Below are 24,388 nucleotides of genomic sequence, written 5' to 3'. Positions count from 1 at the left end.
GGAGCATCGGAGCAATTAGGAGGCCTCTCCCACCTCACGGCTCTTCCCTGCCTTGCCACTGCTCCTGACAGAATTGGAGAGTGCCTCGGGAGCACCAAGCAAATCCACAGAATTGGACAGCGCCTTGGGAGGACCATGCAAATCCACCTTCACCTCTGCTTTCACCATGATTGGGGGCATTTTGTGTGGCTCTTCTCATGAGCCGCACGATGGAGATCGCTTGCTGCTCAAGGCAGGGCTGTTTTTTTGTTCTTTAGAAAGCACAGCCTTGTGTCCTTCGCTATAAATGGCACAACGATGTTGATTAGTAATAAAAGAAGGCTCCACCACCCACACCTGCTCAGTGAAACTCCATTCCTGCAGCTCCTTCCTGATGGTGGAAGCATTTTCTTTTAATTTTAACTATAAAGTGCATCAATGCGTCACGATAAATCACACTTTCTCTGGTTCTGTTCATTGCCCTACCACAAAAGCGACCTCCCTCCCTGTCTGGTGACGACCAGGAAGCGAAGTTCTTGGGAAGCTGCTTACATGAGAAGCCCCCGTATCTTTGCCCTGAAAAAGGATGCATCTTCCTCTCTGTGCATGAGGACGACCTTTGCCACAAGTAATCATCTGGTTGACAGTTGATACAGGTTCAGAGGCCTGTGTGCTTAGCACATGGGCCTGTCCCTAATGATTCCTGTCTTCCAGTTATTTTCCATAAAAGCTTCTTCCCTAACGACGTGTGGAAGGAGCAGAGTTGGTTGCCCAAGCGCGGACGGGAGCAGGGATGCATCTTGCTCTGCTGTTCGCATACCCAGCAATCCAGCAGCTGGCCAGCTCTGACTTTCAGATTCTGAATTAAAAGTTGCAGTGTTATGGAGAAGCTCATGTTTCATCACTGCGTCACAAGAAGAGCTGTATCCTCATCAAGCAATGATCAGTCTGGCTCCATTAACCTGTGTGCTGACTTACGCCTGCCAAGGATTCAATAGATGTGTGCAACAAGAGCTCGCGATATTAAACAGTTACAAACAAAAGATGAAGACTCCACTGAGGGTCATTCTATAATGTACCATTTTCCTTCGGACCAGCTGTTTGCAACAAGCAGATTCAAGCGCCGAGGCCAGATCATCCACCAACGGGGACAGGTAGACCTATGAAGTGTTTCTCTTTAAATAAAAGGTAAGCATAAAAAAAGGCCTTCAATCAACCAAAAACTGCGCCCCCCGCCCCCCCCCAAAAAAAAAAAAAAACACACAGAAGAAGTAGGCAAGCAACACTGGGCAAAATCTGCCTGCAACCTGGCTAGTGCCATACGGTGAGAACACAGCTAAATATTCCCAGGAAGAAGGAGGAAGCTCGGCTGAACTTAGCTCCTCTGCGTGCAACATCCAGCCAGACACCAGAGCCACCAAAGGGGGACGGAGCGACCTTCTCAAAGCAGACCTGGACCTACCATGGTGCCACAGGGATTATTCCCTACCCCGCACCGCAGTGTCCAGCAGCGCTTGACAACAGCATTAATGCAACATATCTTATGGTCTGGTCTCAAAACCATAATCCTTACTTTCTTCTTTCCTTCCTCTCCTGTTAAATATAGAGCAACCCAGAAAGGCTCTTCCATCACAAGGAACAACTTGAAATTTTGCTTTCTGCCCTTACATAAGGGCAGTTTTTTTTTTTTTTTTTGGTGGAACTTAAATTCCAAAAGATGCATTTCAAGAGGATCGAAGTAGTTTGTGAAGGATTTTGTTTTAAGAATGAAATTTTCTGCCCAGTTCTGGCTGTGGAATAGGAAACTATTGTTTCCTCTGGGTACTTTCACTATTTTCCTCACCACTCAGAAGAGAGGAGGAAAGGAAGGCACAGCTTCAGCAGAAAGGATCCCCAAACAGTTCTCCCGGCACGAGGAGAGACAGCACACTGTAATGATGGGGAAAAACGATGTGTGGGGAAGAGCAGGGGCAAGGAAGGGAAATTAACGTCACTATGGAGAAGGAGTAATGCGAAGTGAGAGCGATGGCTTCACCACGTAGGCTCTGCCTGGCACAAAGGGAGAGAGCCACTCAACGCTTCTCACTAGCAAACAGCAGAACACAGTCCTGGAGCTCAGTCCTGGCACTGGGAGGTGCAGTTTTCGCCGTGGCAGGCTTCAACAAGAGGAATGTGCTTGCTGCACTGGGGGGATCCTTGTAGGGCATCTGCTGCAAAGAGCGGCAGCTTCCTCTCCGTGGCAAGAATGGTATCAAGCACCAGCAAACACGCCTGCAGCTTTGCATGCGGACGGAGCAGGCAGCACTGGCTGAAAACAAGATGCACTCAGCTGGTCACGAAGCTACTCCGCTGTATGAGACAGACTGCAGGAAAACTCAGAAAGCTAAATGCAAACAAAAATGGGAAATCGGGGGTGGAAACAGGGAGTTCAAGACATGGCTAAACGAAATACCCAATTTTATATTGAATTATTCTGCCATCTTTTCTGCCAAAAAATATCCTGGAAATCAAGGTAATCTCCAAATTTCATCATTTTGGATGAAATCACATTTTTTTCTAAGCAACAAAAAAATCATTTATTGAGTGTGTTCCTGCTCATTCCAATAATTCTTTGTTAGCAGAAAAACACTTATCAGCTCAGTTCCTGCCCTTGAATGGGCACGAGCCACGGCCTATTCATTCTTTCTGCCATCTCCTCAGCTTGATCCGCTCTCTTTCTCCTCACTGCTGGAACCTTGACAATTTAAGGTCTACTAAGCTTGCAAGAAATCACTCAGCAGCTGCAGCTCCAAGGTGAAAATATTTGGCCGTGATCACAAGCCCTCCTTTCCTCACATACTCGCCACATTTTTGCTGCTAATTCCATGTACAAATGTTGCTTTCTAGACCTGACCAGCACTCCCTGAACTGCAACTTTTAACATTCATTCTTTATTTTTTCCCTTCCCCAAGTGAAACAGCTCACACTGGGAAAAGATATTTGAGCATATTTTCTCTGGGGGAAGGAGGTGTCTCATTCCCAACTGGGGCTTCCATTAGGCCAGACTGTATCAGCCACCTAATTTAATGTATAAGAGCTCCACTTAGGCCTTATTAATCATCAGACTGGCAGCCAAGAAAGGTTCCTGATGCAGATTCCCAGCTTCAGGGTCTGGATTTTTTACAAGAACCCTCAGAGGGTACTTGTAACCCTGGCGGTTAACAGCATCCCACCTCAGACAAGGTCCTCACTGTTTCCTTTCTCAGCTCTTCTGCAGTTGGTTAACAGTAATGCAATCACAGTTCTTTCTTACCTAAATACTAAGCTACAATCGTATTGCTTAAAATACTTTACATTTCTTTAGTTCTATTTTTGTATATATAGCCCTACAGAGCTGTGATTCAGTGGGAACCCTGCTCATATAAATCACATCAGACCTACCAATGCTGCAGTGTGTTTGCTGGAGAATTCATCAGAATGTAAAGCTCATTAGCATATGTCAGAGCCATCAAAAGATCTGCACGACACATGAAGCATTTAGAAATAATTTCCGCAATATTTTTTCATCTCTCCTTATTCAGCTGTTTTCTAAGCCTAAAATACAATTTAAACCAGTATGGCTTTTGGGTTTGTGAATGTTTGCCTTTGTGGTTGTGGGTTTTATTTATGAGGTGCCATTTGAGACAAAAGTCATCCCAGGCTCTTACTTTACTAGTTCAGTAAATTTTCCATACTTTAATGATCAAGCTGCATACTTTACTTGTTACTTTTTAATATACTTCAGTGATCAAATTGTATAGTGTAATGATAAGTTTTCCTAATGTGCCTGAATGAGTTGCATACCTCATTAATTTAGTTACACACTTTACAGGCCAAAATTGTAGCATGTTTGGATGAAGTGAATAATTTCACAACCAGCCTTCTCTCAGAACCTGCACAGGAGCCCAGGGATATGTGCGAACCCAGGGTGGGATGAAATTGCAAAGGCGAGGCGTGAACTCAAATGGAAAACTTGAGATTTGAGAGCTTCTGGAAGCTAAAGCAGCACTATGAGCCTGGTTCATGATTATTTTGTTTTTTAAAAAATGTTCCCATGTAGCTTAATTTGGGATTTAAATGATGGGTTTATCCCCTCTACCCATGACACAGCACAGAGAAGTGTTCAGGAAGCATGTGTTGCCATAAAAGAAGTACTACAGACTTCACTTCCTTCATGGACCCAGGACCCCTCGAAGGGTGCGAAGGTGCCTTATTTTCTTTCTTATAAGTTGAGGTGGAAAGTACTCAGGGTCTGGAAGGACTGTTAAAAGAGATTTTTGAGTTAAAATGTGCACTCTTTCAGAGGCTGAACCTGGGAGTGCACAGCTTGTTCAAGTTGTTATGAAGGATTAGCACCTACTTGCAAAACGAAGAGACATTACAGCAAAATCTTTCTCACCAAAAATAGTTACCTGTTCTGAAGTTAGCATGTAAGCCTACCAATGGTCAATATTACAGCACACCAGTACATTCCTAAAATAATTATTTGGATATTTCATATTCCATACAATTGGTCTTTGTGCTAACATGACTTAGTTGAAATTTACTGGAATTGTATCAGCCTAAAAGCAGGATAAAGGGGAAATGTGGCATTTTCTAACCTATACAAAGCATTCCAGTGTTTTACACTTGTGAATCATGTAATCTATTATATCTTTTAAGACTGCATTTTAATTTTAATAAGCTGAAAATATAAATATTTAAAAATCCTCAACTATTCTTTAAGTAACTATAATTAAATGTACTCCTGCCACTAAGGACAAAGTAACAGTTGCGCTACTATAAATATTAATGCTAAATTTACAAAGAATAAAAGATATTCAAGCAACCTTATAAAATTTTGAACAAAACTTCACTTATAATAAACACTCTGGTAAATCTACACCCATTGGTAACTGACACACATGTATAAAGTCCATAGCACATTCCTAAAGCTATAACACATTACAAACATTTCAAAGCGCTTTATGGGTCCTCCTTCATGTGAAAACTGTGGTCCCTCTCTTTCCTCTTGTGAATCACCCTGCAGTTATTTAAAGCTGCGCAGACTTTTTGACTTGGGTTATTAACAGACTGAGATGAAGTCCTCACTGGTTTCTCAGTTCCTACTTTATGACACAGGATTTAATTACCATATAGTTCTATACGGATTTGTTTTGCACAACATTCTGCTATTGCCATGGCAATAAAGTGCTAGGCTTTTTATATGGTTTTCCATTGGGTGATGGTTATTATTTTTCTCGTTTTATTTCTGCTTCAAGCATATATTTTGAAAGGGAAGCCAAGTTACTTCTTGGAAGATAAGATGTAGGCTACTACTAAGTTTTTTTAGAACCGCTGTGTAAACTGCTAGGATGTGGCTTTCACATGCTCAGCCAAACTCAGAAATGAACCGCAAGGTAAAGTCATTTCTATTCCTTTACACTCAGACCTACTTACACCCACTTGCCGCTGGGTAAGGCAGCCTAAGATGGGAGAAACGAGAGGAAAGGGAAGGACTGTGAAATTAAAATAGGAGAGAGTCTGCTTTTACTTGCACCTTTCGAAATGCTCCCATTATTTATGAGTGTGCTGAGGATTTCTGCGCTTGTAAAAGGACGCGAGCAGGAGCTGAAGTATCCGTTCCTGCAATCTGTACCAAGATAATATTCTGTCTATGACTGCAAGCCACATTTTCTCTATCATTTGGTGTCCCGTACTCATATCTTCATGTAACACTCCTTGCTGCTACATGTGCACTGATATAACCTGGTGGGCTTCCCACTCCATGCACCCCTGCTCATCCAGCACCTTACAGTTTGGAGAACAAAATTCACTGGGTGTATTTGGTCTACATCATCCAGGTGGGGCAATTTGGCTGCATCTGTAGTCATGTCTTCAGCTTGCCACATGTACAGACCTATATCTATATCAGTGCAAGGGTTAACCTCGGAGAACAGTTTATAAGGAGGTTAGGACTTCATGGAGTTCAAGAGAGATCAACAGAAAGATACATCAATTTACATGCTTAGTTACACAGTCACTTTTAACACATTAGATCTTATCTTTAAAAGAAATATCTTATAGCTTGGTAGCTCCTTCCTACCTCTGAGGGGAGGTTGATGTTTTTCAGGAAAATCTTCCAGTTAACTGTCAAATCCTCACGCAGTTTAAAGTTCTTGAGAAGGTGCCTAAATTGTTTGTCTGATAATTTAAAGCAGAAATGGTCAAGTATCTGACGAAATTCCACTGTTTTAATTACTCCAGTGTCTTCTTTATCAAACAGAGAAAATGCCTGAGAAGCAAAAATTCACATTACTGGAGAAAAGCTGAGCATTCTAAACACATTTCTTTTTTAGTATTCATTTAGTATTCATTTATTTACATGGAAAAGCTTGATATCCGTATACTTTTTACATGCAAGTATTTTATACATGAAGAAAAAGAAAACATTTACTAGAGCCCTGCTTGGTTAAAAAGTTACCATTGTTTTAAAAACAAGATGTACTTTCTTACATAAAGCAAAAAAAGCCTGTATTTTTTTGCTCAGTGTATATCTAAACATGCAAATAAACAATAACCTGCAGTAAGAGCAGAAGGGCTCATAACAAATATCCAAACATTGCAGAATAGGCAGAGAGGAAAGAAACACAAATATTCGAGGGTTGCCCTGAATATTTTTTATTTAAAATATTTTTAATTAAACTCACTAGAACATATTTATTTGCCTTTTCTTACCAAAGCAGAACAACTCTCCCTGTGTGAGCATGTTTATCTTTCTGTCTACTCTATAAAGGGCCCGATAGCCCCTTGTTCCCATTAGATTAGCTTCAGCTCATCCTGCAGGCTCGCTTGCTCTGGTATTGCTCTCTCTTGCACGGGCCACCCTGCCTATCCAAAAGGTTCTCAGAGGGAGCAGATTAGGTTTATAACAGTTGCAGCTTTCAGATGCAGTAGTTAGGGAGTAGCTCAGCAGCTCATGCAAGAGTGATTGAGCTGAGTGAAAGAAGCACTGAGGTCTAGGAAAGCTGTGGTTCATAAACCCCCTCAATCCATCTTGTTGCTACCAATTTACTGCGTCCCTTTGCTTTATTCTGCCACCTATTTATAGTATTGCGTATATAAATCATTCACTCCATAAATGTAAATGAATATTGCGACATTCAAAACTTCAGGTTAAAGTCCTATTAGTCTTCTAGCAAAGTAGCATATGGGTATAATACAACATTTTTTATGTTTTAGCATTATAACCGTTATAAATAATGGATTTAAAGATGTATTATTTTTATGTACATGAACCAGGCTGAGTGGCAAAATAAATACTAGAATATCCTAAAGATATTGGAAAGGAATCCTTGGAGTATTAAAGAGGATCCTATTAGGAGTTTCTTAATAAGACACTTGGATTTTCAGTTATATATTGAAGAACTTATGGAAAAAAAACACTGAGTGTATAGTATACACTGTACTGAAGTATGGTGAAAATGAGTGGAAAATGATTACACTGAGAGAGAGGACCTGTTTGAACTCTTTAGCTATTTTTAACAAGCTTTCAAATTTTCAGATTTGTAGAAATGTTGTGGATGGAATGTGATGGTTTTTTTGAACGTAGGAACTGTATTTTCAGTCCTGTCTCTTTCTAACAAAACATTTTGTTAAAACTTTATGCTCCTTATCACATATGTCACAAAAATTACTATTCAAAAAAGGCTGTTTTTTTTCAACTTTGGGTTTTTTTTTTTTGGAAAAGCAAAAGAGAACTTTATATAGATGTCATATAAGGAATTAAGAAAAGTTCTGTTTTTCTCCAACATGGTAGACAAACTGTGGCCCTCCATGGAGAAACTAGGTTAGTCTACAAAGTTATTTTACCCACCTACTGGCATTTTAAAAGACCATATGGATGCTTTGTTCATGTCAGAGGTCATGTTCATGTCAGAGGTCATCTTCAAATCATACACTCAGCAGACAAAACTTCCCCATTCCCAAGGCACCCAGGGATGAGAAGACAGATATTGTCCTCCAGGAAGCCTCATGTCCCCCATTAAAATTTAACAAACACTAACCTATGCTATTGAATTTATCTATTTCTTATTTTAATAATGCAGAGCACAGTAAGGATTTTTTTGCTTTACTCCGAAAAATGTAAAGTGCCTATATGAATATTTCAGTATCCTGTTTCATAATAAGACTATCTGGCCCAAAATGGTGAGGTGATCCCAATAAGCTTATAAGCATTACAGGAGTCCCCAGACAGTGTGAAAATAGGTTTCTTTAAAGAAACAGCATCTCCCGTGGTAATATTTTTTTTTTCTCACCATTGAAACCATTCGCAACATCTTTGCTGGAAGCCTGGGTTATTTTTACCTGCATGACCAAGTCCATAGATTGAGATTTCAGAAATGCAGTAACTGGTGAAAATAAGAACCCAAGTCCTAGTTACCAGCACATGGCAGGTGGGAGGACCACCTTGCTGGGCATGGGAGGCAGCGAGCCCAGTTTCGCAGGCAGATGTCTGCCTCTGCAGCCATGGGCCTGAACTGGGCCTCCCACTGCAGGTGCAGCTGAAGTGGCTCTGCAGTTCTTTGAGATAGGAAGGTTTTCTTCAAGGTCTTTTTGATCATTCTTTGCTATGCATGAAAATATTCTTACTGTGGCATCGAGAACTATTTACTCCCAGAGGCTGCTGTGTTTCTGCAGACTCAGACGTAACAGTCTACAACTACTTAATATGTAGCATTTTTCATTCAGGGTTTTCAAAACTCTAGGGAAAAGCGGTTATTTTTATTGTCCTCATTTTACAAATGGGAAAACCAGGGAACATGCTGCCTGACAGCTAAAGCACTTTACCTCTCTGAGTCAGAATGAGAGGTGGACAAGAGAAAATGTAGATAGTTGCAGCTGCCCAGCTGACAGGTGCCAACTTCTGCAGCCGCTGTAATGTGCTTACATCTCGATGGCATGTCTGCATCCTCTGCAGCTACATGATCCTTTCATCTTGCACTTATAAGCCATAATGCCTCACGGTAGTTGCACATCATAGCTATGTGTAATAAATCTTGGCTGAAGAAATTCAAAAGAGCTTTTTGGAAGGGATGTATTATTTACATGCCTAGTACACAATTTATAGACAACTGGAGGAGAAAAAGGAATTGTGAAGGAAAGGGAGGTTCTGATAATTTGTTATTTCTTTTTGCTTTCCAATACTTTTTGTAGTCACAACACCTCTAGGCTTGATTGTATACCCTTTTTCTTTTTTCTTTTTCTTTTTTTTTAATGGAATTACCAGAACGCAATCAACTAAAGCATCTGCAGTAGTCAGAAGATGCCATTTCTACACAGAATGGTAGCATGCGGTTAGCAGCAGCAAAGTTTCTAAGCCTTTAGGCTGGTCCTCAGCCAGGCAGGAAGAAAAAAAGATTCAATAAAACGTGATGACCACATGAAACTTACCTTGTACAACAAATCATAAGATGATGCAACTATTTCTTTTATCTTAATTAGGGTCTTTTCTAAGCTGAGTGCTGCAAAGCTTGCAGGTGGTGCAGTCTGCTTTTGTCTCTGTTGGTATTTAGAGGCTCTGCCATCCTCAATTGCTCTCAGGAAATCAAAATAAGAGAGCTTGCTGTCATGAATGATGATTCCTAAGCTAAAAGAAAAGCACAGAAAGAGATATCAATGATTTTAAATAATTATCTCACTGTTGTCTGATTAATTATGATGATGCATTATTTGTACTTCAGCAGCACTTCAGGATATGCCTGGGCTGTCAGTGTGTGAGTAAGTCCTATTAGTGCCAGCCAAAACCCTTTCTCAAGTCTCAGACATCACTCCTATCGGTTAATGCAACCACACTCTCAGACAGATTTAGGCCAACTTCCAGATGCCCAAGAGTGCTTTAGCCTGGGTCAAAGTATCTAATGTTTTAGTCCATCAGCATTCACTTGATGTCTTGTAAGCACGACACAGGGTTTGGAGCCCGACTTGCTGGTGAGCATGATCGGCATGGGCAGAGAACATAAAGGCTATCAATCCTGTCCTAGGATCTTCTCTTCCTGTCACAGCGTGAATACTATCTAACAGACTCTGCTGAGGAGCAGATCTTCATTATTCTGGCACTTGTCTTCACTTGGTACTTGGCGAAGGAGCTTTGCAGAGCTGGTTAAGTCTGCCAGCATGTCATGATTATCACAATTGCTAGAGGAAGAAGCAGTCCCACAAGGAGTTGGGTCAAGCGTCACTCCACACAAGCTACTATACCCCCTACAGCTCGGTGCTGCACTGCATGGCTCTACCGGCTTTCGTCTCAACTCACTTGCTTTCTTTGCCCATGGTCAGGAAACCAAACTGGTTTCCATTCAAAGTTCTTCCTTATGCTTGTGATGGAAGGACATGGCTTCCTTCTGAAGGAAAGTATTTCATTCTGCTTGGTTTGGCAGGCAACTAGAAAATTATTTTACAGGCTCTTGGCCCTGATGTCAGAGTAAGTAGTTCAAAGGTTTTAACCTAAAGCGTGGGTAATAAAATGCCAAGTGATGGGCTCAGTCCAAAGTCTCTCCAGACTGCTCCCACAGCTTCTGAATTTCTGCTGTCAGCTGAAGCATCTGCTGGATCATGGGCACTGGGGAGCTTCATGTTCTGTCACATCAGAAATTCAGAGGGTTATGTTTCTGACTAGAGATAGCTCCAGGTAACAACCATGAATATATTTTTGCATCAAACATCAGCATGGGGAAAGACGAGATTTTGCATATGATTTGGGGATTTTTTTTGTAGAGGACTTTGTGACAAAACTAAATTAATTTTTATTCAAGAATGCTTTACCACAAAAAGACTGGAATTAAGGCAAGCTTTACATATGCAGAACAAATGCAAAACAAAAGTTATTTAGCATCAAAGATTAAAGTGGGATGAACAGCATTAACCATAACATGAAAAACTGCTTTCTCCCAATGTCCTCTGGCACGTTACCATTCAACGGCACCTGGTACATTTGAGACAAATAAAAGGAAGGTGTCAGACCTGTTTAATGAGCCCGTAGAACTCATTACCACCCAGCAGTACAATAGCAGGGGCATGTTCTGCACTTGCTTACCCAGTCAGTATCCAGCGTAGTCAGTTTATGGAATTTCCTACCGTTGAAAGACAATCAAAGAGTCTCCAGGCTAGATTACACTTAGTTTTTTTGATATACAGTTACCAATTGCAGAGGGGTTTTTAATAGACTTCATTAATTTTATAGGCAGTTATCAGAACTGCAGATTCTCTGCATATATGTAATGGGTAGAAAATTCCTATGCTGCAGGGGAAAGGCTGGATTTTTCATGCTTGCATTAAGCTTTGTAATGAGAGTTACGGTCAAGGCAAGTTCTAGAGAGTCAAGTCTTGACAGCAAAGTTGGTCCCACTACCTAATAAATTTCTTGTGTAAGACTGAATTACTGTAATGTACTTTTATCATCTCTTTCACTGCGGACCAATGATTCAGCTACCAATCACTGGAATATCCAGTTACAAAAATGTCTAATTAATGGCAAGAGCCAGTAAAACAAAGAGGACGCTTTATAAAAGGCTGGAAAAGAAATTAACTATAGACCCAATATCTGCTAGTAAGAAAAAAATATTCAAGAGCCCTGATTTTGCATCTTGCAGCTGCACAGCACTCCCACATACTACCCCATGTCAAGCTGGCTGTAATACTGGAGACAGTGTGTGGAAAAGGAAATAATCAACACCATTTCAGCAGAGAAATAAATTGCCAAGTGGGCATTAAAATTTTAGTAATAAAACTAAATGCATATGCTAATCTACTCTGTATTATTTAGAAAAGACTGTTTTGGATCAAGAAAGGAATAATCTGCACAAAATTACAATGAATAGAGGTGTTTATCATCAAGAGGTCTTTGAGAAAGAAACAAGCAGCAGATTCTTATTAGAGTTTCAATTCATAAAAAAAGTTGATCATCCAATTAAAGGTGAACTGTGAAAAGACTTTGTTAATTTTATTCAAACAAAAAAGAGTCCAGTCTGGCAAGCTCTAGACCATAAAGCACAGTGCTGCCAAGAATATGATCCTTGGGGGGCTGGGAGTACCCCAACTACCCAGTGTTGAATCAGGTCCTTTGTGTTCTTCAGCATCCACATAAAAAAAAAAATTCTTGCTCGTATTAACACACAACAACAAACACACAGCTTTTCATGGCAGCAGCATTTGAAAATTATTGCTGTTTTATAGCCTGTTATAATTCTGTTTCTGTTTGAAACAGGATCTCATTCACACATTTGCTCTATTAAATTGAAATAAATAAAGAAAACAAACTAGCAAACAAATACGCATATCCAGAGCATGCTGGTTTTATGTAAGAAGCCATTTCACTCTCATTACCTGCAAAGCCAGTAGCCTAGAAAGATTTTTCACTCATAGTTAGGCATGTGGCTACCGCCATTACTTTTAGCAAAGCTTCCTAGATGCTTAACACGAGTACAGGCTTACAGTCTTTGCTGGACATGACTAAAGAGACATTTAGCAGATAATTGTGCAAACCCATTTAGAAGATCATTGAACTGATTATAGTCAAGGAAATAGTCAAATTCTTGCAGTATCTTTTGCAGGCCACATACTGTTACGTAGCCATCTCTGTTTTTATCCATTTTTTGAAAAAACTTCCTGAAATCTTGGAAGTAATTCCTAAATTTATTCCTGAAAGACAGGCGGTTTTCTTTGTTAGTTAGATAAAAAGGACAAAAATAATTATACTAAATGGGGGTGGAAGGGCAAGGAAAGATCTTGAGCTTATTTGTGTGTGGAAAGCTCATATGATTTATCCAAAGCTTGATAATAAAATTGTAATGCCAAGTTATTTAAAATAAAATTTCATGTTTTCTCACCCCTTCCATCCATCACACTATTTGATATTTAATTTGCACCCAGAATTGCATAGGTAAAACCTCCAATTCCAACTGAAAACAAGTTATGATTTACTGATTACTCTGTCCATTCAGAATTGCAGATACAAAATAAAATTCTCTATCTTTTAAAGTCTATCCCGATTTGAGGCTCCTGAAACTTTGATATAGCAGAAAGAACTATTTAACAAAGACAGTCAGACCTGAGCGAAACCAAAGTGTTGCAGGGCCTGGTCCATGCTCAAGGGAAGACAGGCAGTGCTCCTGATTTATGTGGGCTTTGTGGCACTACCTGAAAACTTCCCTGAGATATTTACCATTTCCTGTATACCAGGAAACTCAGGCCTCAAAACACAGGTACTTCTTCCCACTTATTTTGTCCCTTACAGCTCAATGACACCATAAACTGCTTGATGAAACTTGGGAAAGCCAAGCAATATCCCTCCCATCCTCTTCATTCTCGTGTCACTACAAGCCTCTCTGCACATTGTGGCTCAAAAGGACCAGGCAGGCGCCAACGTCTCTTGTTATTGCTCGTCCTCAGTTCACTGCCAAAGTCACTTAAGATTAATGCAAGATCAAAATAGCTGTGAATTATGTCTTGATGGAGATTATCAGACATAAATAAATTATCTACATATATTTATCACTTAGAAGATGACACTTGTATGGAAGAAATAACAAGTTTTGATTTGGGTTAACAACTACAGCTACACTCCATTTGCTTTGGGACAGCTCTTTTTGACAATGCTAGGCTACAGAGTGTGGAGTGTAAGTACTTCAGGGAATCAGCATTTGTGCTGTAAAAGGCTTATTACAGAGATAATGCAGTTCAAGATCATAACCCACATAATCAAGCATGATTCATTGCCTCATTCCTTGCTAAGTCTGTGTGTGGATCTAAGAGCTTAGGACAATTCACTCCTTCCTGCTAAGCCACTGTCAAGGGGGCAGCATCCAATTCTTATGTGTGCTCCTTTGTACGAATACTCTATAGCCAGTTCTTTCAAAGTAAAGCATGTCAGTAAAGGACATGCTGAACTTTATACACTTTGTAGCAATGCTCAGTAAGTCCTCTCAGAGTTCTACAACGCCTCACGGATCTCCTCAGAAGCATCTGGTCTCAGCTCTAGCTATGGGTGCTATCTTTCCACTGACAGCATTGCAGAATCCTTGATTTTTCACTACTTTTCAAGAGGCTGTAAGCATTCTCAGTATTTTCCTTACAGAGATATTCCTCACCAATCGCTGCTTCTAAGAATCTGTCCTTCTGGAGTTTGTACTTCATTTTCCCCACAACTCTCAGAGCCCAGGAAAATACCTACTTTGCAAGATTTGAATTATAGTATGACTTTTGTAGGTTGTTAGCCATTTATTAGATGATCAAATATGATATATGATTATATGATAGCATTTTATCTTCCATTGTCATTTGGATGGGATTGGGAATACTGGGACTGTCTGCTCAATGAAGTTTCAGCTGGCAATAAACCACTTTTCAAAGATGTGTTCTCAGGTTTGGGACTCTTCTGAGCTCCACAACCTACGTCAGCTGTTGTTTAACAGTTTCAGCTCAGCTCACCCTTGAACTGAGGATTTCTGGATGGGACGAGACATGTTGTAATTGTCCCTTACCAATCACTTCAAGTCCTAGTTGCTGAATAGTGGACCATAGCTAGACAAAATTTCTGGGATGCCATGGCCAAAAAAATACAAAGTTAGTGCATGTTGTGATATGTTCTGATGTTGAATACTATCAAAATGCAATTTCAGAATAATGCCTAAATTGAGTATCTATTCAGATATATCTATTCGGATATATCCTCATATGCTCTGTTCTTTCATATTTTTGAACATGCTTATGAGTTCCCTGCATTTTGTGAAACACGTCAGGTTGTAATTCACTGACAACAACTGTTTTTGCTACCTCTAAAGTGTCTGCCAGTAAACATAGGAAACTCTCATTTAAATTGGTGATATGGGCTTGGTATGTAATGCCCTATCTAACCAAAAGGTGGCAATCTTCAGGATTTTCTGCATTGTGACTTCTGTATAAAACCCAGAAATCTCAGGTCACTTTCTTCAGAAATCAAATACTTTTAAAAATTAAATTTCCACGTGTTATGTCATTTTCTGTGCTGTTTTCAAGAATAGACTGATTAGGTGCTTTAGAAAGAATGTCTTTAATCTTCAATGAGTAAGTATTCAATGAGTAAGTATTTCTCTAGCTTAAACTTTATTGTCAAACTACTAGTTAATCTTCCTTTCACCATGTCTGCAAAACGTTTTGTGCCAGCTCTGACCATAACAGATCGATAAACAAATACACAACCTTTCTTGTAACCATTTAGCAGCTCCAGAGCTCTCTCTGTTTGAGCCCAGAATCACAGTGTTCACATGGGCCTTAGAACCACAGCCCACAGATCTCTGTGGTGTATTTTTTCAATAAAATTGCCTGCAAGCCTTCTTTTGACAACTTTGCCTGGCCTTCAGTGTCATATATGGTCTGAAGTTGTCTTTAGGAATGCCTTTGATTTGGGAACTCTTCCCAGAATGTCAGTCCTGACCATGTATTTCATGCAGTGACTCAAAAGCTGCTTGTGCAGATTGCCAGGCTGGATAGGAGCTCTCCTGTAGTATTCACCAACAGGCTTCTGGACACCTTATCTTTGTGGACAGCATATTTGTAATAGTCCTTTTGTGTCTTGCTTTCAGTTAATCTTTTCTGTTATTTCTCTGTCCTTCCGTTTGTGTTTCTGTCTAATCCTACTTCTCAGGGCCTCTTGGGTGTTTCTACTATCTAAAATAGATACTGGGCACCTCTTGTATCTATTCTAGCAGCCACGGTTGCTTCAAGTGAATGGCCTTTCTTACGCTTCTCAATAACAAATTCTTACTCAAAGTCTGTTAAAGGATAATTTCCTCTGTGCACTAAAAGTGTATGGTATTGAACTCCTCTCATGCAAGGACTTCTGCTTGCATCCAGTACAGGAATAGAAACTTGTACAAAAGCTTATATACATTTGCATGAAGATATGCAATCTTTTTCCTGGAAATATCCTCTCTAGGAAACTGTCTATCCTGAAACATATATTTAGCCTCAATGGTTGTAAAGACCATCTCAGTGACTTGTCTTTTTTTGTTACTGTTGCTAAGTGGCTCTTCCTTTTTCAAGCTTCTCCCCATTATTCCTACACAATCTGGCTCCTTTATAAATTTTCCATGTCACAGCCAGAGGAACGTTTGCAGTAGCATAGGCTGTTGGGAGAATACAATTTTGTAAGATGCATCTAGTTTACCTCTGACAAAGACTTCTAGGGACTGATCTCCTGCGTTTCTAGTTGCTTCATCAGATTCGCTACTTTAATCAAGCCCAGGGACAGGCATATATTTAGATCCAATATTAGCCTGTTGTGCCCATAAACTTAAACATAAGTTACTGTTTTTATCTTTTCAGTTTAAGTTCATATAATCCTTCACTAGGAATTTGATTCTTAGTACACACCCTCGGTTTTAATAGTCTTTCTTTGTATGCAGAGATGTTCGATTCAAAATTTTTACAGTGTTTTTTACGTAACATTGGCTGGGCACTTTCAAATTTAAAAGTGTTTATCCTTAGACTGCAGCTCCTTTTTGCATCTTTTACAGAGAATACCTTTGTGGTATTTCAATGTACTTTTGGTTTGCACACCATCATATAGATTTGGGGTGTGTCTTAGGTGTACCATTTTGCTGCTTCTTTTCCAGTTGCAAGACCTTGCAAAATAATAATAATAGCTTATGTTATAGCTGCTGCAGTACTTCCAAACTCCTGGACATAATTTAAATCTGTGAATTTTCCTATATCTCATTTTTGCAACTTCTTGCAGGTAGCTCTGAAGAGTCTCTTCAAAGCTGTTTTCCACTTCCAATAGCCAGCACATTCTGTATCTCTTCTGATACCTTCATATTGCCCCTTATGTGGGGCCAAGCTTGCGGAAAGACATTTCCCCAACTGTAGATCTTGGCTTCCTGGTGTAGTTTCTGTGGCTTTGATCTATGATTCCAAACCCTATCAGATCCCTTAGAATACATCTCCCCAAATGCCATATTACTTGACCAAATCCTTATTTTAAGATCAACTAAAAATTCTTCAGAGGATTCCTCTTTGCATTCTTATATAAAATGTGTGTCTTTCAATAATTTAACTTTCCTCAGGAGTGCAATGTTCCTTCAACCTGCTTTCTATAGCTGCATGGTTTGCCCTTACACTCTGGCTTGGCTTCATACCATGAAAAACACTGATAACTCCTATGCGTTCAATATTTCAGAAAATAGCTGTGAGCTTCCTTCTGATGAATCTATACTACACTGTACAGCAGTTTCAAAGCATCGTGTGAATCTTTTCAAGGAGCCTGCAACACTGCCAATGTGTTTTAGAGTTTCTAAAAGCCTCTAAAAAGCTATCACCTTTTCTCTCACTTTCAAATCTCTTTTTTTTTTTAAATAGTTAATTCCTTCCCCTGTTCCCATGCGGTATTTGCATCGCACTCAAAGCAAGAGAGTCACACTGGCAAGCAGGGTGCAGCAGCCTAAAAGTCAAAAACAACTGACTTCCCTTAGGACATTTTGTAAATTCACTTTGTAAATTCAATCATCTCGTCCAGCCCCAGAAGACTATACCATATAGCCCTGCTTCCTCCACATTGTAAGGGTGTGCTTTAAAGGATATGATTATGCCATTTCTGCGGAAAAATTCTGGAATTCTTTACCGTTATACATTCCTTCAGTGCTCTTCTGTTAAATGCTAGCTCTTCATCGCTATTATATTCTTGCCAATGAGGGGATGAGGTAAAATCAACACAGTTTGAGAAACATATTTTTAGAAAATTGAAGCAGGCAACATTTTTGGATTGAATAAAGGTTTTCAAACAGTAATTATTCCACTTGCAGCAGTAAATATGTGCACGGAGTATACGAGGTTTTAAACCATAGTTCAAGATACATTGCCAAAAAAGTATTTTCTTGCAAATGCTTTGTATTTCTCTTGAAGAGCTGGAGAGCCACTGTTCACTGTCTGTTTCTAATTTGGGTTATTTGTTCCTGTGAGTTTCAACAGAAAGAAAGAAATGGGGGAAAAAAAAAAAAAAAGGGCTCAGCACTATGTTTTGAATTTTAAGATGTCCGGAGCCTTTGTCTGCTTTACAGTGTGTAATCACAGAGCACCCAAACTCCTCCAAAGGTTTGTAGTCCCTGCGGAAAGCCAGGAGGAAGGACCTGGATACAGCCACTGTGTGGATGGTAAAGGGAGAGCTTGAGTACGACCACACAAGGGGCTGCGGGTTCTGCTCCTGGTTGTCCTAAAGTGGATCCCAGAAATTCAGCCTTCGCAGACTGCCTCCTCCAGGGCAGAATGTGACAGGGGAAAGCAACCACTTTCCCAGCTCAGTGAGAACAACGTGGGCGCTGAGAGGCATGTGCATGATCAGGGTCACGTTTTGTAGCCACTACATCCTCTCTCCTGTCCAAGAAGAGATCTCCTTGCACTGACTTTTTCTGGCAGAACGGCACAGTGCCTATTTCTGCTTCCTGTGTCTCATGTCTTTTCTCCTTCTGGAGGGAAAGGCAGACAGTCCACTGGCCTTCAGAGTCACCACGCACATGGATTTCATTCTTCACACAATGACTCTGGCTGAAGACTCATTTACAGCTTTCAAAGGCCCTGTGTGAAATTTGAGGAGTTCAGAGGCCTGGATTCTCCCCTTGCACTTCTGGCTTTCCAGAAGAGAAAAAAATACTCAGGTCCTGCTACTCCAGGACCATTCCACTGGCCAGGAATTGGATTATAAAGAGCGGGAAACAAGTAGGGAATTTCCAGTGGAATTGAAAGGTGAGAATATTTGATAAAAAGACCACAGAGTTTTGCAGACCACAAGCAATAAAGCTGGGAGGCTTATTCCCCGAAGAAAGCACTGACTCCAAATTTGAAAAGACTAAGAACAAAATGGGATATTTTTAAATATGCAAAGAAAGAGGAAAAGCCAGAATAGTAACAATAACATCTTTTGCAAAAAGGATATGAAAATGTTGCCTGCAGGCATACACTAAACCTTTTCATAGCCCAGGATGAGACAGCCCTGGTTTAGGGGGCAGAATTTCCCATTTCCATCTCTTAGAAGGCTGTTTCACCTTCACCAGAAATAACCTGACAGTGCATAATACCAGATACTAAATGAGATGGTCTCTGATTCAGTCTGCCAATTCCTGTTTTCCTCCCAATGATGATTAAGCGATCACTATGCACCGTACTATGTATTTGTATATGCATGGGTATATAGTTGTTATCATGGTATGGTTTCAAAACTAAACACCTCTAAATTATTATTATTATTAACCTCATGTGTCTTCCTCATTGATTGAATTACTCCCCACTGCCTCGGGATGAGTATCTGCATCTTTGGGCCATGCTGCATAATTTCAGCTTGCAGCACAGCTTTTCCCCTACTTGCAGTATTCTTTATTAGTTACAGCATTGCAGGTAGGGCCAGATTGCACTTGGGCTTCCACTAATGGTACGAAACAATGACAAATGCAGTGGAAGAGCTCAGCATGAGACAGCTAGGGCCCAAGCTTCACCTCGGCCAGACACAAATACTGTAATAACCAACACCTGCAGCACATTGTCTGCTTAACCATCTCTGTTGGATATTATACAGTTTTTTCACAGGTGGAACATTTGTTGATACCTGCATGTGTCATGAGGGCAGACTATAGCACAGGAAGCTGCACTGCATGTAGGAGAGTGTGATGCTGGACAGAAAGGAGAGTTTTGGCCTGGATTCCTTCATATTATTTGAGACACCAAAAATAGCATTAAAAAAAAAGGATAAAAAGCCCAAGGTCTTTGCTTAGAGGCTTCTCTTTTTTTGTTTTAATTTTTTTTTGTCTAATGATTTCTGAGGGTTACTCTTTACCTGCAAGAGATAGTTTCTCCTCTTTGTTCATAGGTGCAACACCTGGATCAACAATGTCATGGGGAATTCAAATTATTATTATTATTATTATTAATAATTTATTAGCTCCTACAACATCTAGATACTTTCTAAGCACAAAAAAAGTGACTCTGTGCTCTTGGCGGGTATATATTTGTGCACTGCCTTGCTCCTGAGGGTTTATACTCATTAAACCTGCTACCCACCCCCCCACAAAAAAACCCAAAAAATTCAATTCTGAAAAGGAGAGAAAGCATGAGCAGAAAACATGATAAGCACCCAAGCGGTATCTGGCCACAACCTGGGATATAAAGGTTTAGTAGCAGTGCAATGGGGCAGCGGATTCTCCTGCTGCCTCATTCTGTTGGCGGGTTTGGGAATCCTACGACCAGCAGCTGACATCGCTAGGGCAAGCACGGACCGTTACACTTCACTCCGAGTAGGATATCGTGTTGTCATTTGTTTGTCAAATGCTCTTCTGGGGAGCAATGACCTATTAACTCTGCGAGTGTTGATTTTGTTTGAGGCAGACTCCTCTCGCTTGGGGACCAGAGTTTTATTTCTCTTGGGGTCCATCCTTGTTGTGGTTGCTTTTTTTGCTGCTTCTGCTGAGGCATTTACTAACATTTTAAGTAGCTGTTACAGGGCTGCGAAACCAACCGTGATTGCCAGTTTGCTCTCATCCATGGGGCAGGATAGGATATGGGACCAAAGTGTCCCATATGTCCAGTCACTGCAGCTGCAATGAGAGCCCCTGCTGATCATCATCGGGTAGGTCTAAGCCTACGGTGCCAGGAGCAGCCTGAGAAGGAGAGAACTGCAGGGTGACCAAACCACACTCACTCAGTCTGAGCTGATGGCAGTGGAACCACAGGCTGTGTCTATAGCAATAAACATCTCTGCTGGTGAACCTTCCCTGTTGCTGCAAGAGAGTAGCTGCCTGCACACTCTGTGTTAGGTAGAAGAAAGTCTTTGAAGCCTTCTTGTCCCTCAGCTGTGCTGGGAGTGATCAGGGATAACATTAATTGACCAAAGTGCAGAGGCCAAAGTGCAACAAGGTTTGTACTGGCAGTTTAACAGCATAGATGATCATGTTACAGCAGCTGGGAATGTTTGTGATACACTGACTTACCAATAAAGTTGCTTCTATAAAATGAGTAATATACAGCTGTGGAGAATATTTTCACAATGCTTGCTGAGCTAGGATTATCTCCAGCAAAATGTGGGGAATAACACTATGTATAAAATTTGTCCACCTTCTAAGATTCTTCTTCAGAGACTTTTTTTTGTAAAATAACATTTGTATAGTGCATACTGTCATCTTAACAAACTAAACACAAACACAGAAAGTTATATGCTAAGCTCATAAATAACTTACTTGATCTGCTTTTTCACTTCATTTACATGCAGAGCTTTAGTTTGCTGTTTCTGTTGCTCTTCCAGCTTTGAATGCTTTTTTTGCTGATTATTATAATGTGCTTTTAAGTGTGCATGGTTGTCTTCTGTGATATGTTTGCCGAGCCCTGTGTCAGCGGGTGCAAACTCTATCCCCAGCTTCTGCAAAAATTCTTGGTGAGTAAGATATCCTTTTGCATCTGTATCATACCTTGAAAAAGAAATGCTCCTTTTAAATATTCATGTACTCCTCAGAGAGAGGCATTACGGATGTCCTTAAGTGACTTAGCAGCTTAAATCTCATGGCTTGCCTTCCTTATAGAGGTGCCATACCACACAGAGAATGAGCGAGTGACTTTATATGAGACTCACAAGGTAGGATGTAAGCTTCATAATCACACAGTTGTTTTTGAAAATTCTACCTTGAGGAACAAATTGTCAGGAGTGTTTTCTGGCTCTCAGTACAGCTGCTTTGCAGGATCTGACTTGAGACAAAGAGCATCTGACTTCTGAAACTTCAGCCCGAAATGTCTCAAATGGGTCACACATATCTGAGATGCTCAGAATTGTAATAACCCTTCAGCAGCGCGTGCTTAACTTCATAAACATTTTTCATATTTTCTTAGGTATGAACATTTCCATAGGATTGTCCCCTGCAGTCTCTCGCACTGCTAGTGCTCTGATGCATGGTAATGCCTAATTTAGCCTCAGCTTCTCTCTAATTCCTTTATTCAACTTACAGATGTATCAGGCACGAAAGAGATTTTATCTATTCTGTAAAAGCAGTGGCTTATGGGAGTGAAACTGTGCAGCAGATGACTGCATGAAAAGGCGACTCTTCAGTGTGCCATGGCATCCATAAGGAATAAGAATGGAAAGTAAAATCTAATGGAGTAGAAAATAATTCAGAGATGAATCAGTGCTAGTAAAAAAAAAACATATAGTTAATGCAGTTTGAAGCCACAATGCAATACACTTGGGTTACTTATGTTGGGGAGAGTGATTATTTTTTTAAATAAACCTGTAATGAAGTTTTTTATATAATGTCACATATAGCTGACATCTATGCCTTTTCAAAGACAGTTTATTGCACAGTTCCTCTTAGCTGTGAGCAGACAAGTATTTCCCCTCCACTTCAGAACAAGTTACTCGCCTATAAAAACATTTCATGGTATTACTTGCCATCTTTACACAGCATGAAATTACCTTCCTTTCTTTTGTTATGTATTTGGTATGTAGCATTTTTCTTTTGACTGAATCACTTCTATTTAGGTTGAGAATGTTGCAAGCCAATTTCGTGCTCTGAAAAGGAGGTAGCACTGCCTTCAGAGAGACACTTTGTGGAGCACCTTGATGGAAGCTCCGTGTGCATTCCCCAGCAGACCTGAGACACTTGGAGCTGACTTTCACCCACAGCAAACTGAGGTAGGCATTTGTGTATATAAACTAAATTGATGAAAAACAAGTTAATTTAACTTGCAACCCAAAGTGCCATCCAAGATGAACACATATATTAAATTAAAGGAAACCGGAATACCCAAATGAACGGAAAAACTGTCTTTAAATTCACTGGAAACTGATGGATCTAATTGTATTCTTGACTTTAGTATGATACAACGTAGCCTTGTGTAACACATTGCCATGATTTAAGGTCACATTCATAACAAAAGAAAAGTTTTCTTGGGCAATGTAATCTATTGTAATTCACTGCATTGCCAAAGGCTGTGTAATCCTATAAAAGACACATTACTGTAAGAGCTAAACATTTAGAGTTGTCATACCTTGCCCAAAGCTTCTTAAATTCTTCTGGGGTGACTGGAATGCCAAATCTGAACAAAACTTTTTTTAAATCCTCAGGCCATATAATGCCGTTTCCTTCACTGTCATATTCCTGAAAACTCTGGAATGTGAAAGAAATCTCTAGCAAGAACCAACAAGTTTGACAAAACATTTCATCTCCCTATAAGCTTAATGAATAATATCAATTGAGAAAGAAACGGATAAGTCTGAATTTCCTTAATTTCTTTTTTCATTTGATTTTTAGTTTTTCCCACTTTCTACTCTGATGTGCAACTCTCAAAAACATTTCCTGATGGACTGGCTCTGTGTAGAAAGTCTCTTATTGATGGTAAATACACAGATATAAACACTAAAATTATATATCCATGTATGGAAATTGCTACTGCTGAAGTGCACCAATGGAAGATGAAAACAGTTAATGTACCTAGGATTTTGCTTTTTTGTTTTTTTTTCTTTGTCTTTTACACCACTCATCTTGCAAGCTCAGACCATAAGAATTATTATCTCACACAAACATTCAATTAAAATCAAGCTTCATTTTTTCCATATGCTGCTTTGTTCTCCAGCTATTGCAACTATTTAACTGTTAAAAACATATTGGAATTAATTTTCATGGATAGTTTTATGAAAAGTCTCTATGAACGGTCACCTTAATCAAGGCTTCCCTTTGTTGGGCAACACTAGGTATTTGTGTATGGCACCTAGTCAAATGGGCCTTAGATAAGGCCGATTACTACTCTTATAATAGAACCATTAAGTAAAATCAACAATAGTAAAATATAAAGAAAGTTTCAGAAACAACTATAATATCACTAGTATATAAACTATAATAGCAATACTATATAATTAACACTACCAAAATCGAACATTATTCAAAGTGATTTTTTTTTTAAATTCACATATAAAGTTTTTATGATTAATGAGCTATTTTGCAAGGATCTTTTTGAATATTTATAGAATCTGAAGATCAACATTGCATAATGTTCTGAAATATATTAGCGCAGTTTTATTTATTTAAAGAAAACATTCTTCTTACCCTTGCTAGGTCATGCCATCTGGTTCTTGCTTTGATAACAAGGTAGTAATGAGCCTGATCACAAGCTAGCTCTGCATCCGTTATCATCTGTTTTTTTCTCAGAAAAGAAAAAAAAAATAAAGTAATAACTAACTATGCTATACGTTAGTGGAATCTTTAATCTCCAGAAGTTTCCTTTCCTTTTGTTGTTCTTCATGGCAGCAGTGATTTCACTTCCTAGTTTCTAAGATACACATTAAAGACTGTTACTTCACATCTGTGTAAACTTAATTCTTTAAATACTGCCTTATTTCCCTAGCTGCAGG

At 39.7% G+C, this 24,388-nt stretch overlaps 1 protein-coding gene across 1 annotated transcript in view; it reads right to left on the bottom strand.

The window, feature by feature from the left end:
- Positions 1-24,388, bottom strand: part of EFCAB6 (EF-hand calcium binding domain 6) — a 100,817-nt gene that overhangs the window by 14,905 nt on the left and 61,524 nt on the right. Inside the window, exons 18-23 of the mRNA XM_088525624.1 lie at positions 24,084-24,180; positions 23,029-23,147; positions 21,231-21,458; positions 12,520-12,675; positions 9,430-9,625; positions 6,083-6,271 (exon numbers count right to left, since the gene is read on the bottom strand). Of these exons, the coding sequence (XP_088381750.1) occupies positions 6,083-6,271; positions 9,430-9,625; positions 12,520-12,675; positions 21,231-21,458; positions 23,029-23,147; positions 24,084-24,180 (985 nt within the window). The remainder of the gene's footprint in view (positions 1-6,082; positions 6,272-9,429; positions 9,626-12,519; positions 12,676-21,230; positions 21,459-23,028; positions 23,148-24,083; positions 24,181-24,388) is intronic.

Source organism: Tinamus guttatus, unplaced genomic scaffold, assembly GCF_059628265.1.
Source record: "Tinamus guttatus ecotype Peru unplaced genomic scaffold, ASM5962826v1 Tinamus_guttatus_pri_ptg000229l, whole genome shotgun sequence".
Lineage (NCBI taxonomy): Eukaryota > Metazoa > Chordata > Aves > Tinamiformes > Tinamidae > Tinamus > Tinamus guttatus.
Note: the sequence above shows the minus strand (reverse complement) of the source record. Positions and strands in the feature narration are given on the sequence as shown.